Genomic DNA, 16,510 nt, shown 5'->3' with positions numbered 1-16,510 from the left:
TTTTGCAAAAAAAAAAAAAAAAAAAAAAAAAAAAAAAAAAAAAAAAAAAAGTGTTTGCAGACAAATTTTTAAGATTAGATAAAATTGCGCGATAGATATTTTTGGTGCAAGTTCATACCCCACATACATGTTGAAAATGGAGCAGTGGTGATGCCGATAAAAGCAGAGGTGTACACACACGTACATTCCAGATGTATTTTTGATCTACATTCTTGTGTCCCATAAAAATTACCAGAATTTTAATTATCACCGAAAACAAAGAACTGTTTACATTCCAGGAATGTTGGTTGATGATATGACAGAACATAAACAACTGAAGGAGAGAGAAGACAGAAGACCAACAATCGTCAAACGTCATTGACATTTTCTCAACAGTCGCTGCCACACAAAAACCAACCCTTCTAACTAAACGTCTTTCTTTTGTCAATAGGCAAAAAAAGCTTAATTGTAAATAAAATGTGTCAATAAATTCATCTGTGTTGATTTTGAAAATGACGAGAGGAAATGTCACGGGTATATAAAAGTTTTTGCAAACATTTGAAAAGTGCAAGCTAGAAAATTATATATACATGCAATAACACTCATGATGGAAAGAAAATATACACTAAAAAAAAAAAAAAAAAAATCATAAATGGATCAAGTAGTTTTATCTATAATATAAATCTCACCTATCTGTTTAAATGTATGTATGTATCTATATATATCTCTCAAAAACTTTGACAGAGCTGACGGATTTTCACAAGATCGGTATCATTTTGAAGCTCAACCCTTCAGACAACAAATATCGAAAATTTGGCCAAAAACATTAATTCCTTCACCCTCAACTGGGCACTTTTCTACAGGGAGGGTTGCTTTTTTTCGCTGATATTTTCGAAAGTCATTGGCTCTTTTCAATTGTCTAGCCTTAATTTAAACCTATATCACTTCCGGTTTGGCGATGGGCGCAATAGCTAACGCAACCCAGGCCAGTTTTTTTTATAAAGAAAAAAATTTTATGGCTAAATGACAGTCAATGATATCTCAACACCATTTTTAAAAACAAGGGAGATAATTACAAAGTATTCAAACTTTTGCAAGATTTTAGACAGCTATTCTTAACATGGGAAGGAAGAGCATAAGAAAAAAAATTGCTTAAAAATGATTTCCTTTATACAAATAGAACTATTGGATTAATTTATGTGATTTTTGGTGGACAATTTTTTTCCATTACATTTTCATCATAAAGATGTTTTTTTTTTTTCTTGCTTTCAGGTTGTTATGAATAAATATTGAAAATTTGATTAAAATCAAAAAATCAATTTTTTTATGAATATTTTTTGAAAGGGGGGTGGGTGATCATTTTTTAGTTAAAAAAAAAACAAAAAAATAACAAACAAACAAACAAATCAATTCACTTTCACTACTCATCCTTAATAGTCAAGAAATAATGTTTTTGTTTGGGACAGAAACCGACACAAAAATACAAAACTTACCTTTGTTACATAAAAATTCAAAGATATTTTGAACAACATGAGGTTTGGTTGATTTTTTTTTCACTGGAATTTCTGCGTAGGTGTCTATTGCTGTGAATACTTCTAGCATCCGCATTGGCATCGCCAGAGGAATTGAAGGATTTAAATTTTCGAGACAACTGAAAATTTAACCAGAGAAAATTTTTTAAAGTGATAACGTTTCTGAATTTTTGAGACAAGGATTGATTATTCGTATTCATAGGACTACTGTTCTCATCTTGACTGTCATTTTTATATTTCGGTCGATGTAACCTCAGATCTTCTTCAGGTGTATCTTGTTGAACTTGGGAATTTGGATGGAACACTTTATTTACTTCACAGAAGTAGCATGCTCTTGTTCTGTCAGTTATGACAGGATAGAGGCCCTAAGTAATTTGCAACTATTTTTCAGTCAATCACACTGAAAATTGAATCCAACTTTCAGAAGAATCACTTTCCCATTTTAAAATTGATTTTTCCAAGTACTCTAATCATTGCGCCACAGGTCCTATACAGTACTATTTTTGCGAGCCTATTTTATTTCTAGTTGCAAATATCACTATTTTTATTACTAATTATTATTACTATATATTAATATATGCTACTGTGTATATAGTATATACAGTCCTAGACAAAATCATAAGACTACTTAAGAAAGTAAACATTTACACATAATATCAAATTTTTAATCAAACAAATGGTTGAAACCATTGCCAAAAGGGAAAATATGAAAAAAAAAAAAAAATCTGCTTCATTCGAAACCTTAACTCTGATCTAATAATTATTTTTTAAAAAACAAACATTTTCACCTGGTCAAAATGATAAGACCACTGATAATTTATCTAACAAAAGGCAATTATAAATTACTAAAAAGGGTCTCAGTATTTAGTATATCCTCCATTATTACGAATTACTTCAAAAATTCTCTTCGGCATGCTTGCGACTAAGTTTTTTATCAGTTGCGAAGGAATTTTATCCCATGTACTGACAACTGAATCAGAAAGTTCCTTTATCGAATCAAACTGGGTTCCATCCTTGAACACTTCTTTTGCCATCCATCCCCAAAGATTTTCAATGGGATTGAGGTCCGGAGAACATGCTAGATAATCTAAATTCTATATTATTTGAAGAAAAGTATTCTCGTGCTTATCGAGAAGTGTGTATCGCAGCGTTGTCTTGCTGGAAAATCCAATTTCTTCCACACAGACGTGGACCTTCAATCCTGATAGAAGCATTTTCAAGCATTGAAATGTACTTCAATGATGTTTGCCGGCCTTTCACTACTTGCAACTTTAGGGTCCCAGCTGACGAGAAAGCACCCCAGATCATTAAAGACCCTCCTTCACTATGCCAAGTTGAAAAAGTCTCTTTGGGAAAATTTTTATCATGCCAATAGTGTTGAAATTCATCTGGACCACCTAGATTAAACTTTTTCTCATCGGAGAAAATTACATTTTTCCTCTTCTCTTCATCCCAAATCTGGTATTTGGCAGCATATTTAAGTCGATTAGTTTTGTGCTGTTCAAGACGTGGTTTCTGCAGTCGCTTTAAATGATTGAAACCCTTCATTTTCAGATGCCTTCTGATGGTTTTAGGACTACATTCTGCTGCTGTTTGGCTTTTCAATCGACTTGAGCTCATACTGGATTTTTTTTAAACTTCTGATACGGCGATCCAGTGATGGGGTTATTTTTTTTGGTCGACCTGGACTCTTTTTGTGCCCATATTGATCTGGATTTTTTAAAAAATTTGTGATGACTGTTTTGCTACGATTCACTTTGTTTGCAATGGATCTATGGGAGAGTCCACCCCTATTAAGTTCAAAGATCCTTCCTCTTTCAAACTCTGATAATAGTTTCCCTTTTTTATCCACTAACAAGTTGCTTTTAGTAACATAGAAAGCTTTTCATATTCATTTTTTCAAAATTAGCCGATTTTATTAAAGTGGTCTTATCATTTTGACCAGGTGAAAATGCTTGTTTTTTAAAAAAAATAATTATTAGATCAGGGTTAAGGTTTCGAATGAAGCAGATTTCATTTTTTTCCATCATATTTTCCCTTTTGGCAATGGTTTCAACCATTTGATTAAAAATTCGATATTATGCATAAATGCTTACTTTAAGTGGTCTTATGATTTTGACAAGGACTGTATATGACTAATTCATTTAATCACATAAATTAATATATGAAGGTATAAATTTATGCGTAAATTTTCAGTATTTACTTCAACAGTGCTCAATAAATAGGTAGAGGTAAGTAGTAAGTTATGAAAACATATATGGCAATTAAGCTACACAGAATATTCCGCATTTAATCCTCAATATTAATATAATTCTAGCATAAATATACCTATTGAGTTTATATATCTTCAGTATTATGAACAATGTTCCTTTAAAGTATTAATACATTAAATTAAATTTTGCTCTTCTAAATTTCCAGTCCTAATTCGCTCTAAAAACTATATATAATTTATATACATGTATTGCTATTGTTTATTTATTACTGTAAATATTATCTATTTCGAAATTACGTCCAAATTTCCGAGAGCATTCCCAAGTTCGACAAGATACACCTTGGAAGTTGCATCAACTGAAATGTTGTGAAAATGACACTCAAGAGGAGAACAGTAGTCTGAATAATATGAAGCGATAACGTGTTTTGTAAAATAAAATTCTATTCAAGTTAATACACATATTGCTGTGCAATCGTTCCATTAAAAAAAAGTGTATGAGTTTATATTGGTAGGAGGAAGAAAATTCATATAAAAAAATAACTACTTCTGAAAAAATTGAAATTGCTTAAAATATCTTAATAAAAAAACTTGATTTTTTGTTAATTTTTTAGCTACAAAGGAATCACCACTTATCAAGGCCAGGAGGCCACTGAAATATAAGAGTTAATGATTGTACGGTAGTTAATGGGAAAATATTGTAGTAATCGTTAGCCGCAGAAATTTGGACTACTTAATAGTGGGGCAGGTTATCTCAATATTCCATAAGAATCTTTCACTTAGTGATACAAGCACCAAGTGATGAAAGATTGTTTCAACAATCTGCCCCCCTCATCAAGAACTTGTTTATGTTGAACTTGAAGACAACCATATTGTAGCCAACTGGAAAGCAGGGAAACAGAAGAGAGTTCCACAGGCATGCAGTTCTAAGAAAGAAACTTTGTTCATGGAATGTACGAATCTTTTTAATTTTTTTAAAATCTGACCCCCAAAAAGTTAAACATTTTTGTGCCTGGCATGTTTAGATATCTTTCCCTCTTTAAGACCATATGCATTTTGTTGATTTTTGCACTACTTTTTTTTAGTAAAAATGTTATATCTTTGTTAAAACACAAGATTCAATGAGGAAATTTGTCATAAATGTATTTTTCTGCAAGGAATCTGAATATGCAACTGAAAAGCTTAAGAAATTAATGGTTTCCAAATAATCTACAACAAATGCACATAAATGTTTCAATACCTTAAAATTCCACGTATCAAAAATTGTAATGAATTTTATGTGCATCTAAAATCTAAGACTAGCACTGTTTAAAAAATGGATGTATGGCAAGATTTCTTTGATATTGTAGATTAATGCTTTCGATACTTGTACAGTTTCATCAAGGCATTAAAAAAATGAAAATATTGAAAAAAAAGTTATATTGTATGTATCTGTTATGGAATGAAGTTCTCCAAAAAAAAAAAAAAAAAAAAAATTTCACTTAATTTCATCAAGTAGTTTGTTGTTTTTTTTTTTTTTTTTTTTTTTTTTTTACAGCAAAAAAACAATTTATGATACCGAGCAAAAGGTTTGATTTTTAGGAAGAAAAGCTAGTATTAAAGATGGGGAGGGAGTGTCGGCGCTTTAAATTGAGTTATCTCCTCGTGGCATGTTAAAAAAAATTCAAAGATGTCTTCCTTCAATACATTGTCATAAAAATGTTTTTCCGCTGTAAAAAGAAAAAAAAAAAAAAAATACTCGATCAAATTAAGTGAAATTTTTTTTTTTTTTTTGAGATCTTCAGTCCAAAATGGATACATACAATATAACCTTTTTTTTCGATATTTAAATTTTTTAATGTCTTGATTAAACTGTACAAGTACCATGATTTCCACTGAACCTATCCCACCATCACACTAAAATATAAGATTCCAACATTTGAAAACACTGAAAAATTTGGCAGAAAAATAAAAAAAAAATTAAAAAAAAAAAAACATTTTAGAAATTAATGTAAAATAATCCCCGATTTCAGGGCTATTCTACCATTATTCTCATTAATTTGCTAAAATTTTTTCAAAGATATCAGAAATCATACTTATTAAAGCGTGTGAAAGATATTTCCAAACAAAATGGTATTTGGAAAAATTAAAAATGTGTTTGTTTTTAAATTATCACTATTTTAGTAGAACTACCTTGAAATCTGATTATCCGAAGAATTTTATGGTCAGTGGGCATTGTGCTAGCATAATAATCACTTGCACTTATTATTCCTGGCATATCCCACCATTTTGGGACTATTTTCTTCATAACAAAGATTTAATCAACCAAAGTTGAATACAAAAAAAGGTTAACACATCAACTTAATTAATTTGGATTTACACACACACACACACACACACACACACACACACACAACAGTCAGATGTAACACAAAGTGAAAATTAACGAGAGGTAATTTTACATATTAGAGACCCTTATGTCAACAGCGATTAAGTTAGCTAGTATGGATTTTGACAAGGGTTACACTGAGTGCATGATAACTCAGATCTGTAAAACAGAATCATTCACAGGGTTGAATGGCAGACATGGAAAGTCAAAGCTAAACAGTGCTGATAAAACAGAGTCGAGGTAATGAAAGTCTAAATAATTTTTTTAAATCTTTTCCGCCCATGGTTTTTCTAATCACCTTCAATAGTCTGTTGCACGTGTCAGTCTCCTTAACATGCCTTATTCCAACTCCACCTCCCGTTCCATCTACAGTTCCTTTTTTTGCATCTGGTATGCATCTCATTTACACTTTTGTTTTTTCATTTTTCTTAAACTTTTTCTTCTAGGGGATTGGACATCCAACCAGATATCTGACATTTACCCCTATTTTAGTGAGTCCAACCAAGAGATCTTTTCAGGATTCTAGCCGTCCCTTTCAGTGCAATCGTTTGTATTTCACTTGCACTTGGTTCACCGGGTATGCTTGCTATGTACTTTTTAAAGTTCTTTTTCATAAGCCCAGTTGCTCCTATGATGACTGGTATAATTGAAACGTCTTTTAATTTCCAATTTCGTTTCATATCATACATAAGTCCTTGATACTTTGTTATCTTTTCCCTCTCAGCTCTGTTAAGCCCTGTATCATTGGGTACACTGACCTCTATTACGGTCGCTTTTTTGTTTGCTTTGTCCCAAATCACTATATCTGGTTTAACAGCTGCGTTTTCTAGATATGTAGCAGTAGGGATTATGTAGTCATAGTGAATAGTGTAGTTGTCATTCCCAACTGTTCGTTCGGGTATATGTTCCCAGGATTTTTTACTACACTGAATGTTGAGTTTCTTACATATCTTCCAGTGAAGGTATTTGCAAACTCCGTTATGGCGATCTGTATTATCTCACACGTAATCATTAAAGCTAAAAGCAACTGTGAGTCGCCATTTTCTTCTTTTTCTTGTCAAGCATCCAAACTTACAAAGCACATACACACGCTATCCTGGTAAGTTAAAATTTTCCCTACAATGGTACCACGTTAAAATTTTCAAATCTGTACGTGGAAACTGTACAAAAGACGCCCAATAATGAAAGTATGCAGTTGATTTGTGCGAGGCTGTTGATCATTAACGTAGACAACTTTGATAATCTAAGTGCAAAACGTTACCACAATACGTCTGTCCGTGTGCGTCATTCATTTCAGCTATGAGAAAGAAAGACTATCATTCTCTCGAATCAATGCTCACCAAAATAAAACCTTTAAGAAAACTCAGCAAACACTTCCTTGTGTCTTTCCTGCACGAAAAGAAGCTTATTCATATAGAAACCATTAGACAAAACTGCAACGACAAAAGGAAGCAAAAGTCGCAAGAAAACAGAAGAGACTATAAAAGTGAAAATAACCCCCCCCTCCCACCACGTATAAAAATATTTTGCAATTGAAAATTTTATAAAAAGCGCACCTATTGTGAATGTACACCTGTGGGTGTTTAATGCGCAAGACATTGTCCACTTGTGCTGTGATAAAGGTGTTGCTTGTGTGGTCTCAAGTCAGTACTGCAATGGATGAATTCTCTTTAAAACAAGGTTAGATTATACTCAGCATACTTCCTAACTTCCAACATGGCCGCTACTGAAAGCGTTGACAAAGCAAATCAGTTCCTTCATTTTTATTGTTCTTCAGTATTTTTATTGTGAAACGATTTATTGAAATAAAATATAAACAGACATTATTGAAAAGTATAAAATTAAAATTATAAAAAGATAAAAATAAGTTTTTATTTGCACTTTTAATAAGAATTTAGAAAGAATAAGATTTTCTTTTATCTGAAATTTGATAATGTTTTGAAATTATAAAAATAAAAGTCTCTAAAGTTTAATGTTTTTTCAATGAATTTATATAATAAATATATGTTTATGAAAGTATAAAATAAAATTATTGAAATCAAAACAATAAAATTTAAAACATTAAAAAAATGTATCCAATATATAATATTCCCAAAATAGTGGGAAGAATGGCAGAATCACTAGAGGATGACCTCGAATCTGTAGTGGAATGGGGACAAAAATGGATGGTCACATTCAATGCTGCCAAGTCTAAACTTGTTTCCTTCAATAATTACAAGAAATCTTCTCTACCATCAATAGCAATGGCCAATGACTCTTTATCTGAAAGTACATCCTTTAAACTCCTTGGCCTAATGTTCACAGAAACATGAGTTGGAGCAATTACATTGAAAGCTTTGCCAGGACCGCTGCAGAAAAGGTAGGCTCTTTCTACCGTGCTAAAAAACTACTAACACCCGAAAGTATCCTGTATCTCTACAAGGCCACCATTCGCCCATGTATGGAGTATTGCTGTCATATTTGAGCTGGTGCATCTGCTACTAATCTCGCTCCTAGACAAGGTTTAAAAGAGAGTCGCCAACCTGATAGGTCCTGAACTGTCATCTAAGCTTCAACCTCTGTCCTATCGATGAAATGTTGCATCCCTCTGCCTGTTCTACAAGTACTTTAATGGTGAATGCTGACGAACTGCAAGCACTTGTGCCCTCATGACGTAAAACCCCTCGACAAACCAGACAGGCAGCTAAATCCCATCCCCACACAGTAGAGATGTAAAAGAGCTTTCTACTCCAGTAGTTTCTTCCCCAGAACCGCTAGACTTTGGAATTCCCTTCCGGGTCCCTGCTTCCCCAACTGTACTGACACGCAGAAGTTCAAGTGTAGCGTGAACCGACATCTTGCTGACCAACTCCCTACATAGTACCCCAGTAGCTGTTGCCCCTGATAGTAGCCCCCTACACCAAAGTAGTGATGTGCCTTGTTTGAGGTGAAAATTTAAATTAAAAAAATGTTTTAAAAGATTTTAAAGTCGTTTTAATTCTTAAAAATAATAAATAAATAAAATAAGACGAATTTCAATAATTCTTAAGTTTTTTTTTTTCATTTTAAAGATAGGTTTTATTTGAATTTATATAAAAAATGTGTTTATTAAAGTATAAAAATAAAATTATTGAAATCAAAATAAAATTTCAAACATCATAAAGAACGTATGAGTAATATTCTCGAAATAGTTTTAAAAGATTTTAAAAACTGTTTTCAATAATTCTTAAAATAAAAACGATTTCAATAATTCTTAATCAAAAAAAAACAAAAAATTTCAATGATTATAAGTGTGAGAGAAAAAAAGCAAAGGAACTGATTTGTCTTATCACTCCTTCCGGTAGCAGACACACCAGAAATTAGGAAGTATGTTAGCTGACTATAACCAAAGGTTATAGATGTTAAACTGATACTTGTTTTCTTCTACGAAATTGCAAATGGGAATTCTTAGCAAACTGAACATAAACAGATCATCTGTTTCTGAGGGCCACGAAAAGCCAATTGACCATGAGATGCCCAGAAAACCATCGAAATATCCACTGTGGACAATCTACGGACATAACTTTCTGTTCAGAAGTTTATTATTACCCTAATTTGATAATGATTGGATAAAAGAAATCTTGCTTACCAATGAAAAGTTAAAAAAAAAAAAAAAAAAAAAAAAAAAAAAAGTTTAAAAAAAAGCAAGCCAAGCGTGTGAAGTCCTCCTCCACAAGGGAAAAATTTACCTTCACCATGACTAATATTTGTGCAAAATTTTCCAAGGCATGGATATTGCGAAAATTGTCAATGGACAAACTGGAGTGAATTACTAGGTCCAATCCCTCCTTTGTCGGGGGACTAAAAAGTAAACCATTTTTCGGAATCAGAAATTAAGCTAAACTTTTTAAACTGACCAACCTCTTAATCGTTTCCCTTTCATAATTGTATCCAAGATTTTGATCATTTTTCACTTTGAAATTTTCATTAAATTTTTCCGCTCGCACAATTTTCTTATTTTACTTCATTTTACATTTTTTTTTATGCGATTTTTACTTTTTTTAATTAGGCTAAAATTATTCAGATTCTAATATCCCCAAAACTTCTGAATATTTTCTATATTTCTAATACTGATTAATTGTCTCAACATAGTTATTAAAAAAAAAAAAAAAAAAAAAAAAAATGGAATACAAAATTTCAAAACTTAATGGTTTAAAACCAAACCAAAACAGAATCTCATTCAACCAATAAACATATTTATTAAATCAAATTTAATTTTTCAATTCATCAGAAAAATGAATTTTTCTTTTACATGCCATCGCAATGGTAAGGCTTGGCATGTCTTCCTTTAGATGTTTGTGAAGTATGAGGTTTAAACGACCGATAGAAGGTGCCAGTCGAGCACGTATGTGTCAAGTTATCGGACATTAAAATTTATATTTCACCAACATCTGAAGGAAGATATGCTAAGTCTTACCATCACCATGGCATGTGGTAAAAAAAAAAAAAACTGATTTTTAATTTTTTATTCCATATCAACAGTGCTTACTATAAACAGTAGACTTTCTAGTACTTAATGAAATAACAACTTACAGCAAGCATAAATGAAGGAGGAGTTTTATTTCGTGCAACATCTTGTCAAAGTTTTCCTTCATGAGTTCAATGATTTCTTCCTTCTGTGACAGCATTTGCTGACAAATCCACGACTAAAAACACAAGCAGAAAAATAATGGCCGTTTCAATATTAAGAAATGAAGTTTTTTTTTTAAAGAAAAATTTAATTACATTAAATATATTCACATCAAGACAGAATTAAAAACATAGAAAACATCTATATATTAATATGATAGCGTGTGTTATTTTGAGTGCCACGCTTACATCTTTTTACTTCCGAGTGACTGTCGTTTAATTGTTATGACCTTCCATTTCTTATCATAAATAATTTTACCAAGAATTCTTCATAACTGGTGTATATGTGTGTGTGTGTGTGTTCCTTTCTCATAGGTTCTGAAACGGCTGAGCATATCTTTGGCAAATTTTACACAAAGCTAATTTATATGTCTGGCAGTGTTCTTAGATATGTTTTATACAGAAATTCATTAAAAAAAATATCAGAAATCTAAAAATCCGATCCTAAAATATGTCTTCAAGCTTATAATAAACAAATAAAATATTTTTTTCAAGATTCGAATAAAACAAGTTTTTTTTTATTTTGAATTTGGCAGAAAAAAAATCTAGCAAGGAAATAAAAACTGTTATAGTGTTGACACTGCAATTTTTTTTTTTTGCATAAAATGAAATGTACAAAGCGAGAGAGAGGAAATAAAAACTGGTGTAGATATTGTTGACGCTATAAAATGTAAGAAAATGAATGCAATAATTTATTCAGAGGGCAAAAGCAGGCATCATTGTGATGCCATATTTAAATGGTACATTAGCGTTCATTTAGCATGCGAATACCATCAATCCAGAATATAGGAATGGTCAGAGCTCAGCCAATCAGAATAAGTGGAATTAGTCTGGGGAGACTATTATTTTTGAATCAGAAAAGGGAAAGATTATGTTATGTCTGAGTTTATGATCCAGTTACAAAAGGTGCAAGCACAATATATGTATGTATATATTTCCTCCTGGTGTAGACTGGAGCAGTAGGAGTAATTGATATTTAGAAGGAAAAATAGGAACTACTTCCTCTAAAGATGGTTGCGATTGTGATGGTGTTTCTCCTAGGATTAAATGTAGGATTTTATTATAAAGACAAAATGTGTCTAAAGTGGCGTTCTAAAGTTACATAAGATAGTGATTAATAGTCTAGACATAATAAATTTGTATGTGGCATCTATGATTGCTAACCTATGATAATTTAATCAAGAAGGTAATTTCTAAAATCAAAAAATTATATATGGAGATAAGAATTGACAGAAAATTGACTATAATAACACATACAAAATCTACATAAATTAAAATGCCATATTCAAGTGTATTTTACAACTGAGCTATGCTAGGCGTCCCTGATATATTATTAGACAAATACTTTTGCAGTTTTAACAAAAGAGCTACAATAATATCAGGGCATCTCCATTTACGCTGAACATCCATAGAATGCCAACATCAATATATTACATATGAAAGAGCCCGCTGTGGAAATTCCACAGGTCCCACTAGTTCTTCTAAATAAAAATAATTTGTTCTTCAACAAACAGTTCGGGCTCCTTCATTTAATGTGTTTTTTCCACAGCAGATATGGGTTACACATCTACCATGGCAGTATGAAACACATCCAGGCACTGCATCAAAAAAAGTAACCAACTATCAAAAAAAGTAACCAACTAAAAATTTTTTAACAATTCTAAAGTTAGTTCAAAAATTTTTTTTTATTAAAATGAAATTTGCTAAAAATATTACCAGCCGTGCTTGGTCCATTTTTCCATTATAGAAGAACAAAAGTTGACTGCAAAGTTCAGAGACGATTCGTACATTCACACGGGATTGCTTTGGAAAAGTCGATAGTTTAGAGTCAAAAACTTGTCGTAGACACATCGCCTAAAAATAGAACAGATAATTATATATATACTTTTTTATTATTATTTTTAAAAACAATATTTACGGTTTTAAAAATAAAAATTTAAAAAAAATTTAAATATGGTACTTGTACAGTTTAATCAAGACATTAAAAAATGAAAATATTGCAAAAAATGGTTATATTGTACATATCCGTTCTCAAAAAAAAAAAAAAAAAAAATTTCACTTAATTTCAAGTAGTTTTTTTTGTTTTTATTTTTTTACAGTGAAAAAACAATTTGTTATGATACCAAGCAAAGGGGTTGATTTTTAGGAAGAAAAGCTAGTATTAAAGATAGGGGGGGGAGTGTCAGCATTTTATTTTATTTTATTTTATTCCCTGTGGAATGTTAAAAAAAATTCAAAGATGGCTGACTTCAACACATAAAAACGTGTTTTTCTGCAGTAAAAAAAAAAAAAAAAAAAAAAAAAAAAAGAAATTAATCAAATTAAGTGAAATTTTTTTTTTTTCGGAGATCTTCAGTCCAAAACGGATATGTACAATATAACCTTTTTTTCAATATTTTCATTTTTTAATGTCTTGATTAAACTGTAGAAGTTTAAAAAATATTTATCTACGTCCAAATAAAATATGGGCAATTTTCTAAGTAAAACAATCTCTAAGTGAAGGTGCTACTTAACCTTAACCTTATTTATTAAAAAAAAAAAGAAAAAAAAAAAAAAAAAAAAAAAAAATCTACATATATTTATGTTTTTAACTGATGACAAGAATTGTCTTTGTTAATTGACATTGAAAGATGACAGATCCTACCTCTTTCTTCCGAGTTCGATATCCTCGATAAAGCGTTTGAATTTTGATTGCACTTTCATTCTGGATCCGTAAGTCCTAGAAAAAGAACGGAAGTAAAGATTAGATCAGTTTATTTAGAAAATATTTTTCTACATTTGTTGCACTTTAAGAAAACCCAATGGATTTCATAAAATAAAACAAAGTTTTCAATCATTCAAAATATTTGAGAATATAATCCACATCAAGATTCTCATGCAAGAAAGTTATTACATACGCAACAAAAACAAATCTATTGTGAGACCTCTGTCTGACAATGTAAGAATGGACGGTACTTACGCAAAATAAGGCAGTTAACGTAAAAATTCCAGAAGGTGATAAAAAAAAGTTTAGCAATTTTATTTTTTGCAAAAACGCTGGCCAATTTTTTTTTCAATTAAAAATGTGGTAACAAAGATAATTCAATAAAAAATTGGGAAAAAAAATTTCTTTTTGTTGTGATGAAGAAAACAATTTAATAATTGGACAATTTTTACAAAACTTTAAGAAAATTAAAATCAAGAAAAAAAAAAAAAAATCTGTATGAATAAATTTTTTTATAAACAACTGAACTTGTTTTGATGGTATTTTTTTGTTCAAGCCCAGGTAAATATTTGATTTTTTTTTATAATAAACTAATGATAGCAAATGTTTTTTTTGAATGACGTTGGCAATTGTGATTTCATTAACTCAGTATTCGGAGACATTTCAGCATTTTACATCAACTGCCCATAAACTTTCTATGATGACATGGTCCTTATTCTGCATAGTGAATGGACCAAACTTATCTGGATTACTTCTCCGTATTATAAGAAGTATAAGGTGCCTTCAATAAATTTCCAGACTTTTTTTGTACAGGCATTTTAAATTGTTGTGCACACTTGAAAATTCAGTATGTTATTACTAAATATCTTATGAGATGACCGACCAATTTTTATGATTTCAGGTTCAAATGAACAGCCACAACAGGAATTGGAATACACCCTACTACAGCCTGATTATCACAGCTGGTAAATTTCAAAAATGCAATCTGGACTTTAGGACACTTTAGAAGAATGATATGCAATAAAATTATGTTTTAAACTTGGAAAAAAATGACACAAACGTATGGAATGCTTCAGAGTGCTTTTGGACTATCTTGCATGAATCTATCATCAGTTTGTGATTGACATTAGAGATTCAAGGAAAGCAGTGAATTCGTGAGGGATGATGAGAGGTGTGGGAGGAGTATGGAAGTCAAAACACTAAAGTTGATTGGCCAAATAAAGAATTTCATGGATAAGAACCATTGTGTTTACAGAGAAAATAAGTGCACAATTTGATGTTGGTGTGGGAACTGTACACACACTTATTCATGAGGAACTGAAGATGCAGAAGATTTGTCGCAGACTATCTGATAAAACAGTTCCTCATCCTCTATAGTTCAAACCTTGCTCTCCGTGACTTTTGGTTATTCCTTCAGCTTGAAGGCTGTTGCTATGAGACAACTGAGATGAAAGAGGCTGTAGCGAGGGTCATTGATATGCTCATCCAGGAGGGCTTCCATGAGGCCTTTCAGAAGTTGTTGAAATGATACAAGTGCATTGCAACCGGAGGAGATTACTTCAAAGGGGACTAAAATTTCATGTGTACTTTCAATAAAAATGCCCATATGAAAAAAGTCTGGAAACTTATTGAAGGTACCGTACAATTTCTGAATAACTTTCTTATTCCTGTCTTGGGATTCAACAGAATATTTGCTACCAGAAATGTAGCAGAAACTCGCTGTGAAGCGAGCAACAAAAAGATATTTGGAAGGAACAGCTTACCTTGTAGATTTATATATAATTGTGTTTATTGGTCGTTTTCACTTGTGGGCTATTTCATTTGGAATATAATGTCTGGTTATGAGGAAAGAATATGCACCATTCCTCTCGATGACGTTTCTGTGTCGCCCCCCCCTCCCCACTGATGTGAGGCCCAATTATTTGAATTGAGTTTCAATCAAATCAACTATTCAATATAATCTAACAAATAAAATCTCGTTAGTATTTCAAATGTTTTTCTACATAATTATTTAGTGATCAGCGGCCTATCCAATTTTATATTTTTCAATCCTGTTAAAAACTTTTTCCAACATAAAATAGAAAACACGTTCATACCTCTCGTCTTTGCCGTTCATCTTGTGCTCGTTTTATTAAGTCTTCTCTGTACTCCTGAAATTAAAAAAATTATACAATATTGATATTAACAAGCACACCATTGGTTCATTTTGTTTTATTTTTTTTTTACTCACTTTCATCCCAAACAAGGCATATCATCACTTGGACGCAAGGGCTACTATTTGGCACCATGCCTAGAAAAGATTAACAAGATGTTGGTTTACATTACATTTAAACTTCAGCATATTAGTACAGTAAGGGAAGCAGATAGCAAGAAGGGAATTCCAAAGTTTCGCTGTTCGAGGGAATGTATTTTAATGGAATGTGTTCTGATGAACTCGTTTCACTTGTACCCCTTCGAAGTACATATCCCTGACAAACCCGTTTAGTAATAAGATCTCACCCCTTCACTGTTGATGTCCCTAAATGCCAGAAAGCTTTCTATTCTAATAGTTTCTTCCCTCGAACAGCTAGACTTGGGAATTCCCTTCCTGCTGCCTACTTCCCTGGCTGCAGAAGTTTAAATGTAATATAAACAAATATCTTGTTAACCTTTGCTAGACATGGTCCCAAATAGTAGTCCCTTACATCCAAGTAGTGATATGCTTTGTAAAAGGTGAACATGAGTTTAAAAAAAAAAAAGAAAAAAAAAGGGAATTTTTTAAAATACAAGACAAGGCTCTATTTGCATCAGCGTGGATATAGCAATATATATGGATAGAGTGTTGCGAGCCTATCTTTGTTTTATCGTTATTTCCATGGCAGGTACTCGTCTGAGCTACAATCTCTGGTCTCCTCCCCTTCGCCAATCTTTCACGATAAACACCCGTCTAGCTGAAACCAGTGTAAAAAATTTTCCCCAGTCTTTATCTGTGCCTAAATCAAAACGTAGATTCCATGAACAAAGTTTCTTTCTTAGAACTGCACACCTGTGGAACTCTCTACTGCTTGCCTGTTTCCCTCCTGACTTCAACA

At 31.7% G+C, this 16,510-nt stretch overlaps 1 protein-coding gene across 2 annotated transcripts in view; it reads right to left on the bottom strand.

The window, feature by feature from the left end:
• The window catches only part of LOC145287735 (ubiquitin-protein ligase E3C-like), a 113,353-nt gene that overhangs the window by 56,741 nt on the left and 40,102 nt on the right, over positions 1-16,510 (bottom strand). For both annotated transcript variants that reach the window (XM_080135499.1, XM_080135498.1), the window contains exons 2-6: positions 15,536-15,589; positions 13,380-13,454; positions 12,452-12,589; positions 10,640-10,752; positions 1,473-1,630 (exon numbers count right to left, since the gene is read on the bottom strand). In XM_080135499.1, coding sequence (XP_079991625.1) covers positions 1,473-1,630; positions 10,640-10,752; positions 12,452-12,586 — 406 coding nt within the window. In that variant the 5' untranslated portion in view covers positions 12,587-12,589; positions 13,380-13,454; positions 15,536-15,589. The remainder of the gene's footprint in view (positions 1-1,472; positions 1,631-10,639; positions 10,753-12,451; positions 12,590-13,379; positions 13,455-15,535; positions 15,590-16,510) is intronic.

This window comes from Euprymna scolopes, chromosome 11 (genome assembly GCF_053919585.1).
Source record: "Euprymna scolopes isolate OS-2025 chromosome 11, ASM5391958v1, whole genome shotgun sequence".
Lineage (NCBI taxonomy): Eukaryota > Metazoa > Mollusca > Cephalopoda > Sepiida > Sepiolidae > Euprymna > Euprymna scolopes.
Note: the sequence above shows the minus strand (reverse complement) of the source record. Positions and strands in the feature narration are given on the sequence as shown.